Source organism: Hypomesus transpacificus, unplaced genomic scaffold (genome assembly GCF_021917145.1).
Source record: "Hypomesus transpacificus isolate Combined female unplaced genomic scaffold, fHypTra1 scaffold_224, whole genome shotgun sequence".
NCBI lineage: Eukaryota > Metazoa > Chordata > Actinopteri > Osmeriformes > Osmeridae > Hypomesus > Hypomesus transpacificus.
In genome coordinates, this window is record NW_025813759.1 from 201,798 (window position 1) to 223,190 (window position 21,393).

The 21,393-nt window shown below is 42.7% G+C and overlaps 1 protein-coding gene across 2 annotated transcripts; it reads left to right on the plus strand.

Annotated features, from left to right (window-relative positions):
- The first annotated feature begins 7,660 nt into the window (after positions 1-7,660).
- Positions 7,661-12,034, plus strand: LOC124462540. 2 transcript variants are annotated; one of them, XM_047014148.1, is made up of 7 exons: positions 7,661-9,180; positions 9,408-9,502; positions 9,619-9,678; positions 9,944-10,012; positions 10,276-10,514; positions 10,790-10,949; positions 11,441-12,034. In XM_047014148.1, the coding sequence occupies exons 2-7, from the start codon at positions 9,496-9,498 to the stop codon at positions 11,587-11,589; spliced, it is 684 nt and encodes a 227-aa protein (XP_046870104.1). In that variant the 5' UTR covers positions 7,661-9,180; positions 9,408-9,495; the 3' UTR covers positions 11,590-12,034. The 2 variants fall into 2 exon arrangements, with proteins under 2 accessions (XP_046870104.1, XP_046870105.1); XM_047014149.1 differs by lacking the exons at positions 7,661-9,180; positions 9,408-9,502; positions 9,619-9,678; positions 9,944-10,012 and adding an exon at positions 10,102-10,167.
- The last annotated feature ends 9,359 nt before the right edge of the window (positions 12,035-21,393 follow it).

Sequence of the window (21,393 nt, forward strand, 5' to 3'; positions counted from 1 at the left end):
TGACACGTCACCACCTTTATCTATCGATCCAGCCCCATAATATGACCAATGCACAGACCAGCACCACAAAGGCAGGATGATAAAATATGCTTTCACTCACCAAGGCTGAGAGCTCACTTGAAGAGAAAGGTGCCTTCTTTTGTATGCTAACTAGACTAACCGTTAGCCACTCTTTTTTCAAAAACCCTCCACGTTAAATCTGCGGTTACTTTTACCATCAGATTGAGCGATGACAATATTGTGGCTGATGGGCACCACTTAAGTTGCTTTACTTCAACTTTCTCCTCCAAATCAAGGGTTTATAGGGTATATAAGGGTACCTACAACCGGTGTTCAAGTATGAAATCCACTTTATTCATTTTCTCAAGTTATCTGGTGTTTGTGAAGCTAACAAGCTAGCTAAGACAATCTAGCTACGTCTCCTCGCTCTTCTTGCTGACTAATGTTGGCGACAAGCAGCCAATCAGGGCTGAAATACAAAATGACGCTGTATTGGGGCAACCGGCTCTCAGCCCCACTTGTCATAAAATTTGTGTGATCCACATTGCATTACATTACATTCTGAGCATGCGTATTAATACTTTCCCACCTCCAATGTACATTGCATTGTGAGAGAGGGGCTAGCCCCACCACGCTCTCCTTTTTGCTGACTAATGTTGGCGCCAGAAAGACAGATAGCCAATCAGGTCTGAAATACGAAATGACGCTGTGGTGGGGCAACTGGCTCTCAGCCCCACTAGCATCAAATTTGTGTGATCTACTTTACATTACATTACATTCTGAGCATGTGTACTAATCCCACGTCCAATGTACATTGCATTGTGAGAGAAGGGCTAGCCCCTCCAGAGCCCCACCTTCACGATTAGCCTATGCTAACTCGAATAGGCAGATCGCAGTCTGAAGCAACAAGGCAGGGACCAATGAACATGAAATAAAATCTTAACACAAACGAATGAAACAAAACAATTTAGGAATACGCTATATTCATAGATAGTAAATTATTCGAAGTAAACTAAAATAAAAATGTTCGAGAAATTAAAAATAACATAATTTTGTTGCAGTTCTTTCTGTTGATAACAGGTGGGGCACTGCCCCTAATGACCAGTCACCACTGGCCACGAGACACTTGCGTACCACTATCAACAGAACAGTGACTGTCATGTACCAGTGGAGGCGCTGTCACGTACCACTAACTACTGTCCTGTGCCAGCGGAGGCACTGCCACGTACCACTAGCTACTGTCCTGTGCCAGCGGAGGCACTGACCTGTACCACTAGCTACTGTCCTGTGCCAGCGGAGGCACTGGCCTGTACCACTAGCTACTGTCCTGTGCCAGCGGAGGCACTGGCACGTACCACTAGACAGTACAGTTTCGGTTCTAACCGCTACTGCGGTCAACTGTCGATCTGCGTCTGGTGAGTATTTTCTTAATTTCGTACCAGGGTCAATTCTACATCTAAATGGACAGCAGTGTTTTAAAGATATGGCGATTGTGAAGACAGCCAGCGGGTCAGCATATTTTTTTTTTTGAATACCCATAGCAATAGAATTCCACTCCACGTTTTCTAGAAAAACATCATCCACCACGCAGATTCAACTCCCATACTCTTTGATCGACGCATCGCGCTTGTAGCTAGTAGCACTTCAGACATGACTGTTCCACAGACGAGATGGACATAAGGAGGGTTTTTTCAAGGAAGAGGAAAGTAAGTCAAAGTTGCCCAGTTTTCCCTTCAGTGGCCAAAGCACCCTTATAAGACAAAGATCCTTCTGCAAGCATTATGATTATTGCTAGCTAGGTAAGCTTTTTACCTACATCTAGCACTAGGTAATACCATACTTTATTTACCCATTACAAGTGGAACAGCATTTGTTGATTTCTTAATCTGGGTCTGAAATATGTTGTGCTTTTGGCCGTGTTCAGACCTAAGCGTCTGTTTCAGGCAGAAAGAGGATGTTTTTTCCAAGTAGCTACAAAAGAAATTGCTGGTGTTATATGGTATTATGGTGTGCCATAACAACCGTGAGCTAATCTGGAGTTAACCTTAGCTAACATGCTACTTTTTCTAACGACTGAAAAAAATAAGAAAAAAAAATTCAGAAGTGTCTTCCAATTTCAATAAGGTTGCTCAACTTGTAGTTTTGGCAATTAGCAGAATTTAATTGGTACATGTTAGTCTTTAACATGAAGGCAAAACTGATTCAACCATTAGAACCATATATCATCTGAAAGTTTATACCCTCAGGATGTTATCTAATGAGACAAGAGACACGTCCATCTCTCCATATTAGTATGCTGCCCATGCATAATAAATTCAGGATTGGTAAATGGAGTAGGGTATATGTTTTATCTGAAAGCTTACATCCTAAGGATGTGATCTGTGGAAAAGACTACAGGTTTGAACACAAATTTGATAATTTCTGAACTGTTCAGTCATGCTTTAGGGTGATGCATTTTTTTTCATGTAGCCTACATAATTATTAGGCTACTAAACCTATACCAATTGTGAATTTCATATGCTGATAACATGATTTACATCTCAGAAGTCTTCATATGAAAAATCTACATTAAGCTTATTATTATCAATTATGAAAGAATGCTCAATGCATCTCCTTGTCTCCTGATATAGGTGGTAGAGAGTGAGTAAGAGGCAGGGGCAGCATGCAGGGGCAGTGGAGACAGCTCTGTTGCTAAGGTGAGTGCTGAAAGGTGACAGGTAGTTGAAGATGTCCCATTACTTATTGGGAAGTTTAGTTTTCAAAATATTTTAATGTCCAGCCCCTCAGTATATGTATAACAACTACGGTAAATAGTTGTGGTAAATGCACCAGAATGCGGGAAATTGCATCTAATCTAACTTTTCAACCCCAGTGTACTCTGTTGCTTAGCGACATCAGCTGATTTGAAGCCTAAAGAATGTTCAAAGTCTATGAAGTTCAACGTCTTTGGCAAACTATTTCTCTGCTGATCAACAATACGAATGGTAACAAATACATTGTAAAAAGACACACTGTGTTAAGTTATTTTTGTTGGCAAGTAGCCGTGTAATAAGCGGGATAATGTAGGCTATAGAACGCCGGTAATTATTGGGAAAATAAGCCCCTTCGGGGCGAAACAAAAACGCTTCGCGTCGGGGTGCTGTTTGCCCTGTCGGGGCTTTCCCGATAATGACCGGCGTTCTATACATTTTCCCTTACAAAAGAAACTAATTTCTCATTTCCGACGCTTTCAAACAATCAGTGAAGTGTGGATAGCAACAGCAGCTAGCTTGTCTCTAGCAAACTGCTTTTGAATTAGCCATGTCCGCCAAATGAATTAGCCATGTATCGAACTTGTTTACGTTTTGGGGGGCTTATTTTCAGTTAGCAGACGGTACTATTTGAATCGCAATTCCATCTGAAATACTGCCAGTGACAACGTTGTTACAGTAGCTTGTTTCAAAAGGGGTTTCTTGTTTCAAAGGGTGTTCTTTATATGCAATAGGCTCTGTGCACAATCGTACTGACGAACTTCCGCTGTAGCCAAAATTCGGGAAATCAGTTTCCGGTTTAATGGAGACCATCACCTGAGTTTCCAAAATGCTCAGCTTTAGCAGATGTCTCCAAGACCTGTCTTAAATAGGCGTCAGTGACGTCTATCGCATCGTAAATGCTTTTTTCCCCTGCTCCAACAAGCAAGCGGGACAAGGGATTCAAACTGTACATATCCAGTTATCTGCACAACTATGAGCGTAAGTAGTATAATGTGGTGTTCCGGTTGGTTAGCGTCTAAGCTAGTTAGCGATGTGTTCATTTTAGTGTAGTATAGAAGCTTGTTTTTCTTTATTTGAAACGCTAACTGTCCATTGTTATGTATTATCATTTGTATTTTTGCCCCTCTCTATCCATAATCGTTTTTCTTTGAAACATGATAGCCTAATATAGCCCGATAGCCCGAATTTTTGCTACAGCGGAAGTTCGTCAGTACGATTGTGCACAGAGCCTATATGAGTAGGTTAAATGCTTGAAAATATCACTAGATGGGAAAACGGACCCATCTGCAAACGACGCAAGCAAGCACACCCTACAATTTCCCCAGAAATTGTACACTCTCTAGTTTTCAGTTGGTATGTCATTGCTTCTCTGCCCTAACCTCTCCGACTCCATGATAGATTTTGCACATAGAATGTTGGTAGCTTTTGTAGGTAATTTTGGTGAGTTGTATGGTAAAGAGGAGATGGTGTTTACCATACATCAACTAATACATTTGGCTGATGAGTATAGGCAGTTTGGTCCACTTGACAATGTATCTTCTTTTCCATTTGAAAATTTCCTTGGAAAAATTTAAAGAACCCCTCCTTGAGTCACCACCTTACCGCGGTGGAGGGGTTTGCGTGTCCTAGTGATCCTGGAAGCTATGTTGTCGGGGGCTTCATGCCCCTGGTAGGGTCACCCAAGGCAAACAGGTTCCAGGTGAAAGACCAGACAAAGCGTGGCTCAAAAAACCAACCATGAAGAAATACAACAATGGTTCTCAGTTGCCCCTGCCCGGAAGCGGGTCACCGGGGCCCCCCCCCTGGAGCCAGGCCCGGGGGTGGGGCTCGATGGCGAGCGCCTGGTGGCCGGGTCTTTTCCCATGGGGCCCGGTCGGGCACAGCCCGAAGAGACAACGTGGGACCCTCTTCCAGTGGGCTCACCATCCGCAGGAGGGGTCATGGGGGTCGGGTGCAGTGTGAGACGGGCGGCGGCCGAAGGCGGGGGCCTTGGCGGTCCAATCCTCGGCTGCAAAAGCTAGCTTTAGGGACGGTGGAACGTCACCTCGCTGGCGGGAAAGGAGCCTGAGCTGGTGCGCGAGGTAGAGAGTTTCCGGCTAGATATAGTCGGCCTCGCCTCGACGCACAGCGTGGGCTCCGGAACCAGTCTCCTTGAGAGGGGCTGGACTCTCTTCCACTCTGGAGTTGCCCTTGGTGAGAGGCGTCGAGCTGCGGTGGGAATACTGGTTTCCCCTCGGTTCGGTGCCTGTACATTGGGGTTCACCCCGGTGGACGAGAGGGTAGCCTCCCTCCGCCTTCGGGTGGGGGGACGGGTCCTCACTGTCGTTTGTGCTTATGCAGAGTACCCACCCTTTTTGGAGTCTCTGGGGGGGGTGCTGGAAAGCGCTCCTCCCGGGGATTCCCTCGTCCTCCTGGGGGACTTCAATGCTCATGTGGGCAATGACAGTGAGACCTGGAGGGGCGTGATTGGGAGGAACGGCCCCCCCGATCTGAACCCGAGTGGTGTTTTGTTGTTGGACTTCTGTGCTAGACACGGTTTAGACACATAACGAACACCATGTTCAAGCATAAGGGTGTCCATATGTGCGCCTGGCACCAGGACACCCGAGGTCTCAGTTCGATGATCGACTTTGTAGTCGTGTCATCGGACTTGGGGCCGCATGTCTTGGACACTCGGGTGAGGAGAGGGGCGGAGCTGTCAACTGATCACCACCTGGTGGTGAGTTGGCTTTGATGGTGGGGGAGGACGCCGGTCAGGCCTGGCAGGCCCAAACGTAATGTGAGGGTCTGCTGGGAATGTCTGGCGGAACCCTCTGTCAGAAGGAGCTTCAACTCCCACCTCCGGGAGAGCTTTGATCATGTCTCAGGGGGGACCGGGGACATTGAGTCCGAATGGGCCATGTTCCGGGCCTCCATTGTTGAAGCGGCTGACCGGAGCTGCGGCCGCAGGGCGGTCGGTGCATGTCGCGGCGGTAACCCTCGGACCCGGTGGTGGACTCCGGAGGTGAGGGATGCCGTCAAGCTGAAGAAGGAGGCCTATCGGACTTTATTGGCTGGTGGGACTCCAGAGGCAGCTGATGTGTACCGGCAGGCCAAGCGGAACGCGGCTTTGGCGGTCGCGGAGGCAAAAACCCGGGCATGGGAGGAGTTCGGCGAGGCCATGGAGAATGACTTCCGAACGGCTTCAAAAAGGTTCTGGACCACCATCCGGCGGCTCAGGAGGGGGAAGCAGTGCTCTGTCAACACTGTATATGGTGGGGATGGTGCGCTGCTGACCTCGACGGGGGACGTCCTGGATCGGTGGAAGGAATACTTCGAAGACCTCCTTAATTCCACCAACACGCTTTCCGACGTGGAGGCAGAGTCTGGGGACATCGGGGGGGGCCCTTCTATCTCTGGGGCTGAGGTCGCCGAGGTGGTTGAAAAGCTCCGCGGTGGCAGGGCCCCTGGGGTGGATGAGGTCCGCCCGGAGTTCCTTAAGGCTCTGGATGTTGTAGGGCTGTCTTGGTTGACACGACTCTGCAACATCGCGTGGACATCGGGGACAGTGCCTATGGACTGGCAGACCGGGGTGGTGGTTCCCCTCTTTAAAAAGGGGGACCGGAGGGTGTGCTCCAACTTTAGGGGGATCACACTCCTCAGCCTCCCTGGGAAAGTCTATTCAGGGGTCCTGGAGAGGAGGGTCCGTCGGATTGTCGAACCTCGGATTCAGGAGGAGCAATGTGGTTTTCGTCCTGGCCGTGGAACAGTGGACCAGCTTTATACCCTTCGCGGAGTCCTGGAGGGTACATGGGAGTTCGCCCAACCAGTCTACACATGTTTTGTGGATTTGGAAAAGGCGTTCGACCGTGTCCCTCGGGGGCTCATGTGGGGGGTGCTCCGAGAGTACGGGGTACCGGATTTCCTGATCGGGGCTGTCCGGTCCCTGTACGACCGGTGCCAGAGTTTGGTCCGCATTGCCGGTAGTAAGTCGAACTTGTTTCCGGTGAGGGTTGGACTCCGCCAGGGCTGCCCTATGTCACCGATTCTGTTCATTACTTATATGGACAGAATTTTCTAGGCGCAGCCAGGGTGTTGAGGGGGTCCGGTTTGGTGACCTCAGGATCGGGTCGCTGCTTTTTGCGGATGATGTGGTCCTGTTGGCTCCATCGGGCCGTGACCTTCAGCTCTCACTGGAGCGGTTCGCAACCGAATGTGAAGCGGCTGGGATGCGAATCAGCACCTCCAAATCTGAGGCCATGGTAATCGACCGGAAAAGGGTGGAGTGCCATCTCCGGGTCGGGGAGGAGATCCTGAACCAAGCGGAGGAGTTCAAGTATCTCGGGGTCTTGTTCACGAGTGAGGGAAGAATGGAGCGCGAGGTCGACAGGCGGATCGGTGCGGCGTCCGCAGTGATGCGGGCTCTGCATCGGTCCGTCGTGGTGAAGAAGGAGCTGAGTCGAAAGGCGAAGCTCTCTATTTACCAGTCGATCTACGTTCCTACCCTCACCTATGGTCACGAACTATGGGTAGTGACCGAAAGAACGAGATCGCGAATACAAGCGGCCGAAATGAGCTTTCTCCGCAGGGTGTCCGGGCTCTCCCTTAGAGATAGGGTGAGAAGCTCGGTCATCCGGGAGGGGCTCAGAGTAGAACCGCTGCTCCTCCGCGTCGAGAGGAGCCAGCTGAGGTGGCTCGGGCATCTGATTAGGATGCCTCCTGGACGCCTCCCTGGTGAGGTGTTCCGGGCACGTCCCACTGGGAAGAGGCCCCGGGGAAGACCCAGGACACGCTGGAGGGACTATGTCTCTCGGCTGGCCTGGGAACGCCTTGGGGTCCCCCAGGAAGAGCTGGCGGAAGTGGCCGGGGGGAGGGAAGTCTGGGCCTCCCTGCTTAGGTCGCTGCCCCCGCAACCCGATCCCCGGACAAGCGGCAGATGACGACGACGACGACGAAAATTTAAAGAATGTTAAGAAAGCCACACCAACCTTTACAACAAGTGGTCAAAAGGCTTTCTGAGGTACCTGGTATACTGGTACAACCGCCAGGTGTCCAGCCTGTACTTCTAGACATTCACCAGGAGGGTCCATTGCCACCCCAGTTTAGTCTTGCACAGCAGTATAGGAAGGTTGTTACAAAGGATTTTTGCCTTTCCACCAAGCAGGGTGCATTGCAATAGGACAAGAAATTGTACTGGTACAAAACATACTGAAGTTCAGTGGTGCAGTCTATGTAATTTATAGAACGTTTAGTAACACTGAATCATATTTTTCTTATCGTTGTCCCTCCTCATACATCAGTTGTTACAGAGTTTATGGTTTACACGAGTGCTTTGGTGTTGGGCAACTTCAGAATATTAAGAGAAAATGTGTATTGTTCCCAGAAAAATAAAGTTTCATTGCAATCCCCCTTCTTCACCAAGCCTAATATGAAACAATAACAAAAAACAAACAAGTGGATGGCAGACCCTAACCCAAATAGGTATAAGCAATGTGTCCTCAATAGAGGGGGCTCATTGATTCGTTGTTTTGTAGCTGGTTTGTTGTTTTTGTGTGTTTTCCGTGCGGCTAGAGCAGTGGTCTTGGGGGCACATCCATGGTTTGAGCGGGTCGCCAATTGCTGGTTGCCTCAACATTCCATCGGGCTCAAGTGCATAAATACCCACCGCCTGTATCACACATGAGGACTAAGGTTGAGTTAGTGAATGGGTTAGGTCGCTGGGTTAGGGTTAGCTCCACTTCTGTGACAGGGCTGCCTCATCTTGTTTCCACCTTGGGGTTGGGTACAGCCTAACATAACACAATAACAATACAAATAAAATATTTGTAAATAAAAAATATTTGTAAACCAATAATAATTATAATAATAATAAATGGCTACAGTTTTTAGGGTGGCCTTTTCCTTAGCACTCAAAATATGTAGTGTGCCCTGTTTAATGAATCTCTCAAACTAATTCATTCAATTCAATAACTATTAGGTTACTAGATGGCACAGCTGTGGAAAGTGGTGGAATTTCCAGACCAAAGCACCGCAGTTGTTGCATCCAACTGGTTGGAAGAGACAGGACAAGAAAGGACACGCTATTGGCTATTGGCTATTGGCCTCCATATAATGGACAGCGGATGCAAAAAGCTGTAATGAACCACATCCCACCAGGACGAGAATGGTCCATGCATAAAGGCGTCAGGGTCTTGGCTAACTGTTTTAACCATTTTGCTTTGGATAAAAGCATCTGCTAAATAAATAAATGTAAACTGTGGTAAGTAAAGTCACTTAAGGAAAACAGCAAAAAAACTAAAAACAGACTTGTTTAGTTTCATTTACTTAATTCCCTTTCAGCATCCTATGTTAAGGCAAAGCAATATCTCCAGAAGTCTTTGCAGCCAGATTGCCCAACGTCTGACATTCAGTCCGAAGGAGAGAGTGACATCAGGCAAGGAAAAAGAAGGTAAAAATTGTTGTGCAGAGAGTTTGTAATAAACTCTCTAACCATATTGGTTGAATTTCCTATTGTACTGTCAATTCACTTTTGATATTTAAACTATGACTACGTAAATATTGGTCAGCTATTAGTAAGTGGATTCTGTTCGGTACATTTTATTCACCATAAATTATATCTGTTTTGCATATCAAGTCCATGTTGGGTTGTGTCACATCACTCATTTTGTTCAAAAGGCCTAATCCACGTTACCTGGAGGATCAGGAGAGTGAGGAGGAATCTGACAGGGGTCCTGAAAGGCGAGTGGTCCGACCCACAATAGTCATGCCAGGTATGGTTAAAACAATAGATCCGTGGACTTAACATAAACACACAAGTGTTTATAGCTATAACACTTGTGTATACCACAAAAATAATAACATTTAGCTTTTTTGGTTCTGGTTTTAGATCAAGTCTTGGCACAACCAAGTATGTCCTGGAATTGCATGTCCCAGAGACCACTTGCAGGTAATCAGAATAGCAATAAATACATAATAATAATCGCTGTAAAAAGAAACATTTGTAAAAAGTGTTATTTGTGCAGACTTGATTAATGACAAGAGACCATATGTATCTCCTTATCACGTCATCATTAATCCTAACATGACACCAATTTTTCATTCTAACCCCTTCTATAACAGGAGGGGTTAGAATGAAAATTTGGTATTGTGTTAGGATTTGTTTAGTGTATCAATGTATAGTTCAATTTCAAATAGTATGTGGTCGTTTTCAGAACCAGCTGAAGCACCACGGGCCAGTGAATGGCAATATGGTCAACCTCAGCCACCTCCCTTCTACCAGGGTAACTACAGGTTTTCTCTTTTGTACTTTCACTTGTACCAAAAAACAAAACACAGATTTAATCAGTACAATATTGTGCAGGATTCCAATTCGGGGAAGCATAGGATAGCTAAGCATAGGATTTGGAGAGACTTTTCAGACATCTCATGACTGATCGTTAGTATTTCTAGATTTGGGAAAATGTTAAATGGTGAGAGACTTTGAGTTTGGGTCTGTATTAATTTCCTTCCTCTCCTTCCCTCCCTCTCTTTTATCTGTCCAAAGACCTCGCTCTCAGTAAAGTCCTGTGGGCCCTGGGGGAGCTAAAAGAGGAGGTGCAGGCACTCAGGCAGGAGACAGTCCAGATGAGGGCTGAAATGAAGATGTTGGGGACCAAATCCAAGTCAGGATCCAATGACCCTCAAACCATTTCCAGACCACCAGTCAGCCTGCCCCTCACAACCTTTGCCATGCTAGAGGAAATGGAGCAGATGCTACTATCGGAGGTGGAGCGGCAAAAATTGGTAGGCACTAAACAAATATTTAATTTCAACCAGAATTATTTTTGTCATAATTATTTACTCACTCAAACTTATATTTCAAATTAAAAGGCTATACAAAGGCCACTAACAAAATGCAGCAATAAAAGCAAACAAATTAAAGTCACAATAAATATCAACCTCTCTTGGCAACAATGCACTGCTCATCCACTCGTTCTAAACCCTGGCCAATAAGCTCTAACTGTCACAGCTAACACAGTGAGTTCTAAATTAATTTCCATTGTATTTCTGTTTTCTAGACAACATATTATACTGTATTGGGTGGTCACACGGCAAAGGATTTCACAAGGCGTTTGCTAATGCAGACCTTCACAAACTCCTTTGCCAGTTCTCTCAACTGGGCCGGGAAAGGGATAAAGACAGGACTAAAATCCACAAAAGTACAAGACTGCATGTTCTGTAAGTCATAATAGATTGAAATAAGGATAATTATTCAACTGAAGGTTGAGGTTATACGTTTGTGCTGAATATCACATGGTTGTGATATTGCACTGTGATATTACTGGATGTAGCCTACCCTTAGAAAAACTTGTAAAAATGTTAAAGGTCATTGTGTTCAAGCTTAACCAGTATGATTTATAGGGACCTTTCAAAAGAGACCACAACCATGGTTCTCCAAATGGTTCAAGAACAGCTTTCAATTTACTTTCGATATGCCCTGGATTAGGCGTTTTAGGCGAATTTGATAGGATTATTAAGAGGTTAACAAAGTAACAACAGATATTTTTTGATTTATTATTATCATTGGCAACACAAAATAATTCCCCAACCCGCTATACTGTTGTCAGGCAACAAACCAGAATTACTTTGTATGTCTAGTGCATGTAAGGTCAGCTACTTTGTATCATTTGCATTAACTGGTATGTAACTAGGTCCCTTATCTGTTTCAGATGCTGTACGGAAGTTATTTCCTGGCCAAACTCATGCTGAGTTTTATGACACCGTGAAGCGCTGGCTGCGGTATGCGCCAGAGCGAGACGGGGGGAAAGGACGAAAACGCGCTGGAGAGACAAATGAAATGAACCATAGGTCTACTTAAATAAAGTCGCCATTCTATTAAATATCAAACCATGTTTTTCTTTTTATTGTATAGCCTACTTCAATGGTAAATGAGTTTTAATATGAGTATGCCCAGCTGTGCCAATATATCGTAGCCTCGATAGGCTAGAGCCAGTAGCTGAAACTAATGTAGGCCTTTCCCAAAGAACAATAGACCTAATGTGAAGCTGCTCCTGCTGAGAAACTGCCTGTAAACTATCAATGTAGCCTGTACACTCCATTGATTAAAAGGTAACCCACAAAACAACCATAAACCAACCAAAAGGTATGATTGATTTAATGTTGTTTCTGCGTTTGGATGCATCATAAAATAACGTTGAAACAATGTTGTATCAACCAAGAATCGATGCGCGCGTTTGAATCCATTTCGACGTCGGAAAACGATGTTAAAACAACGCCTTTTGCGATGGAAAAACAACAATGATTCAACGTTGTTTTGCTAACTGGGATAGAATACATGTTTACGCCGTCAAAAGACGGAGAGAGTTTGCAGCCCGAAAATGCGGCTGTACCAGAGATGCCAGGTGCAAGTAGCTGTAAACTGCTGTAATTTCGACATTTAGAAAATTCAAATATCATTCAAAACCATATTGTTTTAATTTTTCTTAAAACATTATACATTTGGTATTATTGTTAATATATAGGCTATACATTTTAAATTAAGTAATAGAAATGCCCAATAGAAAAAGGCACTCATCTTATGCACAACATGTTTTTGGGCTTTAAATAATAAATGTGCTATGTGGCTGAAATGCAATTGTCTTGATTTTTTGTTCTGTGTAGGCAAAGGTGACACAGGGAAAGAAATGGATGCTGCTGTGGTGACAGGGTCCAGTGGAGAGACTATGACTGGTGCAGAACTAAAACTATACACAAGAGTCAGTCTGTTAACAGGGGTATTATATGGAAATTAGTTTATTGAATTGATTGTCATTATTGAATATAGTTAACTGATTATTGTTCTTTTGCAACATCAAATAGCAAATGCAGAAACAGACAAGTATGGAAAAAGAAAGTGAGGGAGAAAGTAGAAACATGTTAACACAATTAAAACATCAATAAAACCATTCAGCCAGAAGTTGCATGCCAAACATTGTAAGTGCATTGAAAACGCTTTTCAGGAGCTGAAAACACTTTAAAGCGACAAAAAAACGAAAGACTCCAAAACGGAATCTGATGGCTATATATCTTCAGAAAACACCTTTACCATGTACAAACACCCACAGAAACATGTTATAAGAGTTAAAACATCGAGAAAACCATTCAGCCAGAAGTTACATGCCAAACATTGTAAATGCATTGAAAACGCTATTCAGAGCTGAAAAGCACTTTAATTAAAGCAATTAAAAAATGAAAGTCTCCAAAACTGAATCTAATGGCTATACATCTTCTGAAAACACATTTACCATGCATAAACACCCACGGAAACATGTTAACACAGTTAAAACATAAAAAAAAACATTCAGCCAGAAGTTACATGCCAAACATTGTAAATGCATTGGAAACGCTATTCAAGAGCTGAAAAGCACTTTAAAACAAAACAAAAAAAAAAGTCTCCAAAACTGAATCTAATGGCTATACATCTTCAGAAAACACCTTTACCAATGTATAAACACCCACAGAAACATATTATAACAGTTAAAACATCAAGAAAACCATTCAGCCAGAAGTTACATGCCAAACATTGTAAATGCATTGAAAACGCTATTCAGAGCTGAAAAGAACTTAAGTTAAAGCAATAAAAAAATGAAAGTCTCCAAAACTGAATCTAATGGCTATACATCTTCAGAAAACACCTTTACCATATATAAACACCCACAAAAACATGTTATAACAGTTAAAACATCAAGAAAACCATCCAGCCAGAAGTTATGTGCCAAACATTGTAAATGCATTGGAAACGCTATTCAGGAGCTGAAAAGGACTTTAAAGCAATAAAAAAATGAAAGTCTCCAAAACTGAATCTAATGGCTATTCATCTTCAGAAAACACCTTTACCATGTAAAAACACCCACAGAAACATGTTATAACAGTTAAAACATCAAGAAAACCATTCAGCCAGAAGTTACATGCCAAACATTGTAAATGCATTGGAAACGCTATTCAGGAGCTGAAAAGAACTTTAAAGCAATAAAAAAATGAAAGTCTCCAAAACTGAATCTAATGGCTATACATCTTCAGAAAACACCTTTACCATGTATAAGCACCCACAGAAACATGTTATAACAGTTAAAACATCAAGAAAACCATTCAGCCAGAAGTTACATGCCAAACATTGTAAATGCATTGGAAACGCTATTCAGGAGCTGAAAAGCACTTTACATTTACATTTAGTCATTTAGCAGACGCTCTTATCCAGAGCGACTTACAGTAAGTACAGGGACATTAGGCAAGTAGGGTGAAGTGCCTTGCCCAAGGACACAACGTCATTTGGCTTGGCGGGGAATCGATCAGGCAACCTTCTGATTACTAGTCCGACTCCCTCACCGCTCAGCCATCTGACTCCGCTGACTCTGACTTTAAAGCAAAAAAAATTGAAAGTCTCCAAAACTGAATCTAATGGCTATACATCTTCAGAAAACACCTTTACCATGTATAAACACCCACAGAAAGGTTACCTCCCCTCTCTCTGCTTTGCCTGCCCAGATCATCTGGCCCGCCCATGAGAAACTGAGCTACCACCGTGCAAGGGCAGTGCGATATCGGTTTTTCCTAGAGAGACATCATGGCGAGCAAACAAACGAAGCACAACAGTTGCTCAGTGCTTGGATGTACAAATGCAAGCACAAATCTTTATTTAATTCCTTCATCCGAGCCTCTGCACAACCAATATCTCAATTTTATTTTCGCTGGAAATGCGCCGACACAACTTCCCAAAGTTTTGCATGTCTGCGCCAAACATTTCAGCCACTACTGTTTCCTCAACTTGAGCCAACATAAAGCTGGCCTTGCTGAAATTAAATTTCCGGATCATTACTAAATCTCCTTGGTCTAGCTACAAACCTTGGACAAGTAAGTTAACTAAAGCTATATCATTTAGTTGCTTTACTGTATATGGTTACCTAGCTTGCTACCCTTAGATTGTGGCTGTAACATTAGCTCTGCAGCCAACAGCTGAGTTACTGTTGCTAACGTAAAGATAAATGGCATCAAGTGTGTGTGTGAATACAAACGCTGTGCAATGCGATACATCCGTTGTAAACATTAGAGCATGTTGCCGCCCCTTCACACCTTTACCATGTCTAAACACCCACAGAAACATGTTATAACAGTTAAACATCAAGAAAACCATTCAGCCAGAAGTGACATGCCAAACATTGTAAATGCATTGGAAACGCTATTCAGGAGCTGAAAAGCACTTTAAAGCAATAAAAAAATGAAAGTCTCCAAAACTGAATCTAATGGCTATTCATCTTCAGAAAACACATTTACCATGTAAAAACACCCACAGAAACATGTTATAACAGTTAAAACATCAAGAAAACCATTCAGCCAGAAGTTACATGCCAAACATTGTAAATGCATTGGAAACGCTATTCAGGAGCTGAAAAGCACTTTAAAGCAATAAAAAAATGAAAGTCTCCAAAACTGAATCTAATGGCTATTCATCTTCAGAAAACACATTTACCATGTAAAAAGACCCACAGAAACATGTTATAACAGTTAAAACATCAAGAAAACCATTCAGCCAGAAGTTACATGCCAAACATTGTAAATGCATTGGAAACGCTATTCAGGAGCTGAAAAGCACTTTAAAGCAATAAAAAAATGAAAGTCTCCAAAACTGAATCTAATGGCTATACATCTTCAGAAAACACCTTTACCATGTATAAGCACCCACAGAAACATGTTATAACAGTTAAAACATCAAGAAAACCATTCAGCCAGAAGTTACATGCCAAACATTGTAAATTCATTGGAAACGCTATTCAGGAGCTGAAAAGCACTTTAAAGCAATAAAAAAATGAAAGTCTCCAAAACTGAATCTAATGGCTATACATCTTCAGAAAACACATTTACCATGTATAAGCACCCACAGAAAGGTTACCTCCCCTCTCTCTGCTTTGCCCGCCCAGATCATCTGGCCCGCCCATGAGAAACTGAGCTACCACCGTGCAAGGGCAGTGCGATATCGGTTTTTCCTAGAGAGACATCATGGCGAGCAAACAAACGAAGCACAACAGTTGCTCAGTGCTTGGATGTACAAATGCAAGCACAAATCTTTATTTAATTCCTTCATCCGAGCCTCTGCACAACCAATATCTCAATTTTATTTTCGCTTGAAATGCGCCGACACAACTTCCCAAAGTTTTGCATGTCTGCGCCAAACATTTCAGCCACTACTGTTTCCTCAACTTGAGCCAACATAAAGCTGGCCTTGCTGAAATTAAATTCCGGATCATTACTAAATCTCCTTGGTCTAGCTACAAACCTTGGACAAGTAAGTTAACTAAAGCTATATCATTTAGTTGCTTTACTGTATATGGTTACCTAGCTTGCTACCCTTAGATTGTGGCTGTAACATTAGCTCTGCAGCCAACAGCTGAGTTACTGTTGCTAACGTAAAGATAAATGGCATCAAGTGTGTGTGTGAATACAAACGCTGTGCAATGCGATACATCCGTTGTAAACATTAGCGCATGTTGCCGCCCCTTCACACCTTTACCATGTCTAAACACCCACAGAAACATGTTATAACAGTTAAACATCAAGAAAACCATTCAGCCAGAAGTGACATGCCAAACATTGTAAATGCATTGGAAACGCTATTCAGGAGCTGAAAAGCACTTTAAAGCAATAAAAAAATGAAAGTCTCCAAAACTGAATCTACTGGCTATTCATCTTCAGAAAACACATTTACCATGTAAAAACACCCACAGAAACATGTTATAACAGTTAAAACATCAAGAAAACCATTCAGCCAGAAGTTACATGCCAAACATTGTAAATGCATTGGAAACGCTATTCAGGAGCTGAAAAGCACTTTAAAGCAATAAAAAAATGAAAGTCTCCAAAACTGAATCTAATGGCTATTTATCTTCAGAAAACACCTTTACCATGTAAAAACACCCACAGAAACATGTTATAACAGTTAAAACATCAAGAAAACCATTCAGCCAGAAGTTACATGCCAAACATTGTAAATGCATTGGAAACGCTATTCAGGAGCTGAAAAGCATTTTAAAGCAATACAAAAATGAAAGTCTCCAAAACGGAATCTAATGGCTATACATCTTCAGAAAACACCTTTACCATGTATAAACACCCACAGAAAGGTTACCTCCCCTCTCTCTGCTTTGCCTGCCCAGATCATCTGGCCCGCCCATGAGAAACTGAGCTACCACCGTGCAAGGGCAGTGCGATATCGGTTTTTCCTAGAGAGACATCATGGCGAGCAAACAAACGAAGCACAACAGTTGCTCAGTGCTTGGATGTACAAATGCAAGCACAAATCTTTATTTAATTCCTTCATCCGAGCCTCTGCACAACCAATATCTCAATTTTATTTTCGCTTGAAATGCGCCGACACAACTTCCCAAAGTTTTGCATGTCTGCGCCAAACATTTCAGCCACTACTGTTTCCTCAACTTGAGCCAACATAAAGCTGGCCTTGCTGAAATTAAATTCCGGATCATTACTAAATCTCCTTGGTCTAGCTACAAACCTTGGACAAGTAAGTTAACTAAAGCTATATCATTTAGTTGCTTTACTGTATATGGTTACCTAGCTTGCTACCCTTAGATTGTGGCTGTAACATTAGCTCTGAAGCCAACAGCTGAGTTACTGTTGCTAACGTAAAGATGAATGGCATCAAGTGTGTGTGTGAATACAAACGCTGTGCAATGCGATACATCCGTTGTAAACATTAGCGCATGTTGCCGCCCCTTCACACCTTTACCATGTCTAAACACCCACAGAAACATGTTATAACAGTTAAACATCAAGAAAACCATTCAGCCAGAAGTGACATGCCAAACATTGTAAATGCATTGGAAACGCTATTCAGGAGCTGAAAAGCACTTTAAAGCAATAAAAAAATGAAAGTCTCCAAAACTGAATCTAATGGCTATTCATCTTCAGAAAACACATTTTACATGTAAAAACACCCACAGAAAAATGTTATAACAGTTAAAACATCAAGAAAACCATTCAGCCAGAAGTTACATGCCAAACATTGTAAATGCATTGGAAACGCTATTCAGGAGCTGAAAAGCACTTTAAAGCAATAAAAAAATGAAAGTCTCCAAAACTGAATCTAATGGCTATACATCTTCAGAAAACACCTTTACCATGTATAAACACCCACAGAAACATGTTATAACAGTTAAAACATCAAGAAAACCATTCAGCCAGAAGTTACATGCCAAACATTGTAAATGCATTGGAAACACTATTCAGGAGCTGAAAAGAACTTTAAAGCAATAAAAAAATGAAAGTCTCCAAAACTGAATCTAATGGCTATACATCTTCAGAAAACACCTTTACCATGTATAAGCACCCACAGAAACATGTTATAACAGTTAAAACATCAAGAAAACCATTCAGCCAGAAGTTACATGCCAAACATTGTAAATGCATTGGAAACGCTATTCAGGAGCTGAAAAGCACTTTACATTTACATTTAGTCATTTAGCAGACGCTCTTATCCAGAGCGACTTACAGTAAGTACAGGGACATTAGGCAAGTAGGGTGAAGTGCCTTGCCCAAGGACACAACGTCATTTGGCTTGGCGGGGAATCGATCAGGCAACCTTCTGATTACTAGTCCGACTCCCTCACCGCTCAGCCATCTGACTCCGCTGACTCTGACTTTAAAGCAAAAAAAATTGAAAGTCTCCAAAACTGAATCTAATGGCTATACATCTTCAGAAAACACCTTTACCATGTATAAACACCCACAGAAAGGTTACCTCCCCTCTCTCTGCTTTGCCTGCCCAGATCATCTGGCCCGCCCATGAGAAACTGAGCTACCACCGTGCAAGGGCAGTGCGATATCGGTTTTTCCTAGAGAGACATCATGGCGAGCAAACAAACGAAGCACAACAGTTGCTCAGTGCTTGGATGTACAAATGCAAGCACAAATCTTTATTTAATTCCTTCATCCGAGCCTCTGCACAACCAATATCTCAATTTTATTTTCGCTGGAAATGCGCCGACACAACTTCCCAAAGTTTTGCATGTCTGCGCCAAACATTTCAGCCACTACTGTTTCCTCAACTTGAGCCAACATAAAGCTGGCCTTGCTGAAATTAAATTTCCGGATCATTACTAAATCTCCTTGGTCTAGCTACAAACCTTGGACAAGTAAGTTAACTAAAGCTATATCATTTAGTTGCTTTACTGTATATGGTTACCTAGCTTGCTACCCTTAGATTGTGGCTGTAACATTAGCTCTGCAGCCAACAGCTGAGTTACTGTTGCTAACGTAAAGATAAATGGCATCAAGTGTGTGTGTGAATACAAACGCTGTGCAATGCGATACATCCGTTGTAAACATTAGAGCATGTTGCCGCCCCTTCACACCTTTACCATGTCTAAACACCCACAGAAACATGTTATAACAGTTAAACATCAAGAAAACCATTCAGCCAGAAGTGACATGCCAAACATTGTAAATGCATTGGAAACGCTATTCAGGAGCTGAAAAGCACTTTAAAGCAATAAAAAAATGAAAGTCTCCAAAACTGAATCTAATGGCTATTCATCTTCAGAAAACACATTTACCATGTAAAAACACCCACAGAAACATGTTATAACAGTTAAAACATCAAGAAAACCATTCAGCCAGAAGTTACATGCCAAACATTGTAAATGCATTGGAAACGCTATTCAGGAGCTGAAAAGCACTTTAAAGCAATAAAAAAATGAAAGTCTCCAAAACTGAATCTAATGGCTATACATCTTCAGAAAACACCTTTACCATGTATAAGCACCCACAGAAACATGTTATAACAGTTAAAACATCAAGAAAACCATTCAGCCAGAAGTTACATGCCAAACATTGTAAATTCATTGGAAACGCTATTCAGGAGCTGAAAAGCACTTTAAAGCAATACAAAAATGAAAGTCTCCAAAACTGAATCTAATGGCTATACATCTTCAGAAAACACCTTTACCATGTATAAGCACCCACAGAAAGGTTACCTCCCCTCTCTCTGCTTTGCCCGCCCAGATCATCTGGCCCGCCCATGAGAAACTGAGCTACCACCGTGCAAGGGCAGTGCGATATCGGTTTTTCCTAGAGAGACATCATGGCGAGCAAACAAACGAAGCACAACAGTTGCTCAGTGCTTGGATGTACAAATGCAAGCACAAATCTTTATTTAATTCCTTCATCCGAGCCTCTGCACAACCAATATCTCAATTTTATTTTCGCTTGAAATGCGCCGACACAACTTCCCAAAGTTTTGCATGTCTGCGCCAAACATTTCAGCCACTACTGTTTCCTCAACTTGAGCCAACATAAAGCTGGCCTTGCTGAAATTAAATTCCGGATCATTACTAAATCTCCTTGGTCTAGCTACAAACCTTGGACAAGTAAGTTAACTAAAGCTATATCATTTAGTTGCTTTACTGTATATGGTTACCTAGCTTGCTACCCTTAGATTGTGGCTGTAACATTAGCTCTGCAGCCAACAGCTGAGTTACTGTTGCTAACGTAAAGATAAATGGCATCAAGTGTGTGTGTGAATACAAACGCTGTGCAATGCGATACATCCGTTGTAAACATTAGCGCATGTTGCCGCCCCTTCACACCTTTACCATGTCTAAACACCCACAGAAACATGTTATAACAGTTAAACATCAAGAAAACCATTCAGCCAGAAGTGACATGCCAAACATTGTAAATGCATTGGAAACGCTATTCAGGAGCTGAAAAGCACTTTAAAGCAATAAAAAAATGAAAGTCTCCAAAACTGAATCTAATGGCTATTCATCTTCAGAAAACACATTTACCATGTAAAAACACCCACAGAAACATGTTATAACAGTTAAAACATCAAGAAAACCATTCAGCCAGAAGTTACATGCCAAACATTGTAAATGCATTGGAAACGCTATTCAGGAGCTGAAAAGCACTTTAAAGCAATAAAAAAATGAAAGTCTCCAAAACTGAATCTAATGGCTATTTATCTTCAGAAAACACCTTTACCATGTAAAAACACCCACAGAAACATGTTATAACAGTTAAAACATCAAGAAAACCATTCAGCCAGAAGTTACATGCCAAACATTGTAAATGCATTGGAAACGCTATTCAGGAGCTGAAAAGCATTTTAAAGCAATACAAAAATGAAAGTCTCCAAAACTGAATCTAATGGCTATACATCTTCAGAAAACACCTTTACCATGTATAAACACCCACAGAAAGGTTACCTCCCCTCTCTCTGCTTTGCCCGCCCAGATCATCTGGCCCGCCCATGAGAAACTGAGCTACCACCGTGCAAGGGCAGTGCGATATTGGTTTTTCCTAGAGAGACATCATGGCGAGCAAACAAACGAAGCACAACAGTTGCTCAGTGCTTGGATGTACAAATGCAAGCACAAATCTTTATTTAATTCCTTCATCCGAGCCTCTGCACAACCAATATCTCAATTTTATTTTCGCTGGAAATGCGCCGACACAACTTCCCAAAGTTTTGCATGTCTGCGCCAAACATTTCAGCCACTACTGTTTCCTCAACTTGAGCCAACATAAAGTTGGCCTTGCTGAAATTAAATTCCGGATCATTACTAAATCTCCTTGGTCTAGCTACAAACCTTGGACAAGTAAGTTAACTAAA

Excerpts from the sequence above, each read along its gene's own strand:
- LOC124462540 (XM_047014148.1), top strand. Across the intron at positions 10,013-10,275 it reads GCCACCTCCCTTCTACCAGG|ACCTCGCTCTCAGTAAAGTC; the intron begins GTAACTACAGGT and ends ATCTGTCCAAAG. Across the intron at positions 10,515-10,789 it reads AGGTGGAGCGGCAAAAATTG|ACAACATATTATACTGTATT; the intron begins GTAGGCACTAAA and ends TCTGTTTTCTAG.